Here is a 4968-nt window from a genome sequence, read left to right as displayed (position 1 = left end):
TATATATATATATATATATATATATATATATACACATTTATAAAAAAATATATATGTATTTTGTTATAATGTTATAAAACAGTATAATAATGTAATATAAGGATTTTTACTGTATTCTTGATCAAATAAAATGCAACCGTGATGAGTATGAGACATTTGCAAAAACATAAAACTTACCAACCCCATTGTATAAAGATCCAATTTTGGACGGGTATGCTTAAGGAGCTTGAGAAAATATTCTGCTGCTCACTACAGCTAGGACCAAAAGCATGTCTGTTAGGTACAAGTCAAAAATTCCCCTTTAAATTCCAAGGAGCCCATCTTCAAATACTATTACACTGTGAACGCAAATGTATGCTTTTATGTTGCATAACAGACCAAATTCCCTCAATTACTCAGTGGATAAATATAGCTAAAGCTCTTATTCCCTTTGAAGCCTACTGCTTTAAAAGACAAACCTGTCAAGTTTTACAAGATTTGGGACCCCCCTTTCTCAGTTATCTTGGTGTGGAACAAACACATTTACTAACCTTGGGAATACAGTATTCAGCTTGGAAAATTGTTTATACTGGTTTAACCTAAATCTTCTCTTTCCTTTCCATTTTTACTTTAGTTTTTCCTCCCCCTCTTCCTTTATATATAAATATATCTATGTATATATATATATATATATATATATATATATATATACTATGCTTTGTATTTATTTGTTTTAATCATTTATGTTCATATTATTTATTAATCCTGCTTAACTATGTATATAACTATATAATTTGTATTTATGTTTTCAATGTGTGTTAAGTACTCGGTTGTCAAAACCTGCAATAAAAAAATAACTAAACCTTGCCAAGCCCAAACTTTTAAACGGTAGTGTATAAATATTTTCCAAGATCAACTTCAATATAATTGCACTTTTTTTATTTTATTAAAATATGTATCAGAAGATTTTAGTTCATTTGTCAGTTTATTTATGTAGTCAGATGGCATACTTTAGGTTAGTGCTGCATTTCACATGATCCTTCTGGTATCCTGCCTATTCTTTTGAGACCTCAATGTTAAAATGTATATCCATCTGAAATACATGGCCGATGGAAAGACTGAATGAACTTACCTTTGTGTTTGTAGGCTTTGACTGTCGCTGCGGTAACCTGTTTTGTGCTATCCACCGTTATTCTGACAAACATGACTGTCCCTACGACTACCGAGGAGCCGCTGCCGCCCGCATCCGCAAGGAGAACCCCATCGTGGTAGCTGAGAAGATTCAGAAGTTATGAGGATTGACGGCTAAACGAGCAAAAATAGTTTGACCTGCAAGTTTTGGAACCATGGCGCTGAATAACACCATTCTAAACTGGGTTCATTTCTTCATTGTAAGATAAGGTGGGTGGGGTTGTAGGGTAGAGCCCCTGCTTGGCCAGTCCCTAAACTATCATCTCCCTGTCTCTCCCAGAAGGGTGGTGTAGAGGTGTGTGTGAGTGAATGTGTGACATGTTGAGAGAAGTTGTGTGTTTTTTTTTTCTTTTTTTCTAGAGAGCCAGGGAGAAGAGGGATTGGTTGTCAGGTGGGCATCCATGTGCACCGGGGGGAAGGTGGACTCTTTAGTTTTTACCCTGGCATTGACTTTTGTTAGGATATTATTATAACATTATTTTTTTATAGGAGACCTGAGATGTGGGTTCAGGAGTCTGATTGGAAGGGGTGGGTAGGGTGGGATATCGAGAGGGAATTTCTCTGATATTGCAAAAGGTTGAAGAATATAGATTTTAATGACTACTCCCACATTTACCCATGTAAAATTATTTTACGGTGTTCTTTTTTTTTTCTTTGTTCTGATTAATTATCCCGACATGTCAAATCCCAGCCTGTGCATTTAAAAAATATTTCTCTTTTATATATTGACTTATCATGCTAATGTTGGGTGCATGAATAGTTATCGGATGGGGTTTGAAGGGGGGTGGGGTGTAGCAAGAATCTTGCGATAAGCGAGTGACTGAGTTTTTTTTTTCTTTCCTTTTCTGTTTTAATGAGTGTATGGCATCAGAAGATCTATATTAATATATTGTGCGTAGCTTGAATTGTGTGATTGCATTCTATTTATTTTGTATTATCATTTGGTTGGTTGGTACTGGAGGATTGGAAGCATGTCCAAAAAAAAAAATCCCCTTAATGATATTTCTGTCTATTTACATATGCATTTATAAGAATTATAGGACCTTGTGGAGTAAAGTCAGACGGGATTAGGCTTTTCAAAATCAAAGCACAAGATCGTTCTTTAGTTTCTTTGCACAAATGCAACAAAAATGCAGTTAGTGTAGGATCCTCGGTGCTGTACTGAACCTACCAGGCCCGTTATTGCTAATGCACGCCAGCGATGAACTATTTTGACCTTTGCCATCAGAGTCGCCAAGCTTCGAGAGCAAAGTATTCGTTAACCACCAGCAGACCAATGAATGATGCTAATGGAACCGGCTACTAATTTGTTTATTAGGCAATGCCTTTCCGTTCCAAAAAACATGTATTTACAATTAATAACGCTGTGTTTAGGATGTCATAGTGGAAGATGCACACTTCCCCAACAGATAAATGTTGCATGCTCGCACAAATATTAGGCCAAATGCAGAGTTTGCTACAGCCACATTACATTGCAACACAAATGTGAAACACAACGTCCCATTGCATGGGTGAATGGAGCCTGCTTTCCAAATGAACAGGATTCTTCTGTTCTCTAATATAAATATTAAATGGCTGCCATTCTAAAATAGAATGATTAAGATCTTAGAAATAGCAGGAAAGGATCAGCAGGAAAAAAAACGTCTGTTTTGTGTGTACGTAGTGTTTATTAACTACCCATATGTAAGGAGAAAGGTGCGACGTGGTGTTCTCTGTCATCCTTTGAGTGAATCCTTTTTTTTTTTTTTTTTTTTTTGTAAAAGGGCTGAAATGACCATTTCGTATTTATCCTCAATGTTGTCCAGCAGTCTTCCCTCATAATGTCTTTTGATGTGCACATTTTCCCGTGATTTATATACAGTCCCTTGACTTAAAAGACTTGTTGAAAGCAACTTGGTGGATGTATCCGATTTGAAGCCCTGGTAATGACCTTGCTGCTTTATTAAGGAAATAACCTGAGCTTTAATTAGCACCGTCTGTGCTTGCAGCATTATCCTCAGTGGGGCTGCCAGCTCAAGAGGGCTTTTGTGAAAAGCAGGTGTAAGTGGCTCAGTGAGCTGGCATCCTGACAGCCTTTTAATGAGGGTTTGGATCTCACACTTTCTGTCTGCTCCGTTTGCTGGAGGATAATCCTACCTTTTCTAGGGTTTGAGTGTTAGGGATACAGATGGGTGAAGGCCATGTCAGTGTATGGGAATGCTAGACTCCAGTTCCTGGTGAGATTCTTGTTGTGTGGTGGGCATAAAACTGTGAATGTAGTCAAGCGCTTGACTATGAGCTCCAGTGGGTGGAAAGCCAGTTGGTCACCTGTAACGTTGCCTTCAGTGTCTTATCAGACTGTTGGCACTATATGCCAGTGCATTATCCCTTCTATGCTAGCAATGATTAACCGTCGACATTGCATGTTATTGAGCAAACTAGAGAAGTGACTTATTCCTTACATGTAACTGATGAAGAATTGCCTTGATTTTAGTGAAGGTGTTGAGATTCATATTTCTCCCAGTAGTTAATCAGAAGAACATTCGGATGGGTGATGTGAGTTTCAGCTCAGACGTATTCGGCAGTACGTTAACCAGCATTCATGAATTAATTTACCAGCGTGCCCAGTCCCCCAGAGACACCACCAGATACCTTTTAGTTTTCTTTTTAAATTTAGGATTGTATGATGTGTATGAGTAAGTATAAAACCAATAAAACCACAAAGTTTATTTTAAATTTACACAATGCCTTATGTTTCTCTTATTTTGTGCACATATTTGCTCAGACCATCTAAAGCAGTTCTCAACCAGAGGAGTGCAATAAGTCCAAAAATTATCTAAATGTAGTTATATAAACAAAATGTTAGAAGAACACTAAAAATAACGTACAACATTAAACTAACATTTCTGAGCTTATATTATAAAACAGAAGTCCAGCTGTACATATCAGCTTAGATAGGACAACTTTTGAATAGTCTTGGATAAAAAGGGGCCTTGCAGTCAAAAAGGTTAATAACCACTGATACACACTTAAAAGTAAAAGTCCCAAAGTTTTCATAGCAGTGCAATAGAGCAACCATTTTGGGTTTCCAAAGAACCTTTCTGTTAACAGTTCTTGGACCATTTCTTTCTTAGCGTGAAGAATATTAAAAAAATCTGAAGAACCTTTTCCCACTATAAAACATGTCTTCAAGCAGATTGTTGTTTCATGCTGTGATATTAGATGAGTAAACAAGATCTGTAATCTGTATTGTTGCCACATCGGCAGCTGCCCACCTCAGCCTGTTTCACCACAGACAGCTGGCTACTATCTGTGGGCCCTTATGTGGTTTTTAGTCACTGGATTTAAATGGGTTGACATGTATCTGTTAGATTTAATGTTACCACGTGATTACGTTGTATTCATTTCTACTTGGCACTTTGTAGGCTTGTTAAATGAGTGAAATGAAGTAAAAGGAAGGTTTTTTTCAGTTCCATATAAAACCGTTCATGTTCTCTGCCTGGAAGTGCCGGAAAGATCATCTCTTCTTCATAAAGGTATGACAGCATCTCCACCCTTTCTCACTAGTGAACTCTTGTTATCCTTGGTATTCAGAAGTCTTGCATGTAAACTGACTTGATTATCTTTCCCTTTTTTTAAGACATGGAACAAAACAGGCCACACAAGCAGACAAAAAACATAATATTCACTTACATTTTTATATATTTTTATACATTTTTAAATTAAACGCATAAAGGCATGGAAGGCTTTTAAATAATTAAACGATTCATTGTTTTCATAAGTATGTTGAGAAAAGTTAATTTTGTGTAGCTTTTCTAA

At 36.7% G+C, this 4968-nt stretch overlaps 1 protein-coding gene across 5 annotated transcripts in view; it reads left to right on the top strand.

Moving 5' to 3' along the window:
• The window catches only part of LOC107548698 (AN1-type zinc finger protein 5-like), a 12780-nt gene extending 9099 nt beyond the window's left edge, over positions 1-3681 (top strand). For 4 of the 5 annotated variants that reach the window (XM_016229512.1, XM_016229490.1, XM_016229506.1 and 1 more), the window contains exon 6: positions 1126-3681. In XM_016229512.1, the coding sequence (XP_016084998.1) occupies positions 1126-1274 (149 nt within the window). In that variant the 3' untranslated portion in view covers positions 1275-3681. The remainder of the gene's footprint in view (positions 1-1125) is intronic. The other variant, XM_016229520.1, reaches the window with a different exon arrangement.
• Positions 3682-4968: the final 1287 nt, after the last annotated feature.

Source organism: Sinocyclocheilus grahami, unplaced genomic scaffold, assembly GCF_001515645.1.
Source record: "Sinocyclocheilus grahami isolate Dianchi unplaced genomic scaffold, SAMN03320097.WGS_v1.1 scaffold16.1, whole genome shotgun sequence".
Classification (NCBI taxonomy): domain Eukaryota; kingdom Metazoa; phylum Chordata; class Actinopteri; order Cypriniformes; family Cyprinidae; genus Sinocyclocheilus; species Sinocyclocheilus grahami.
This window is presented reverse-complemented; position numbering and strand designations above follow the sequence as displayed.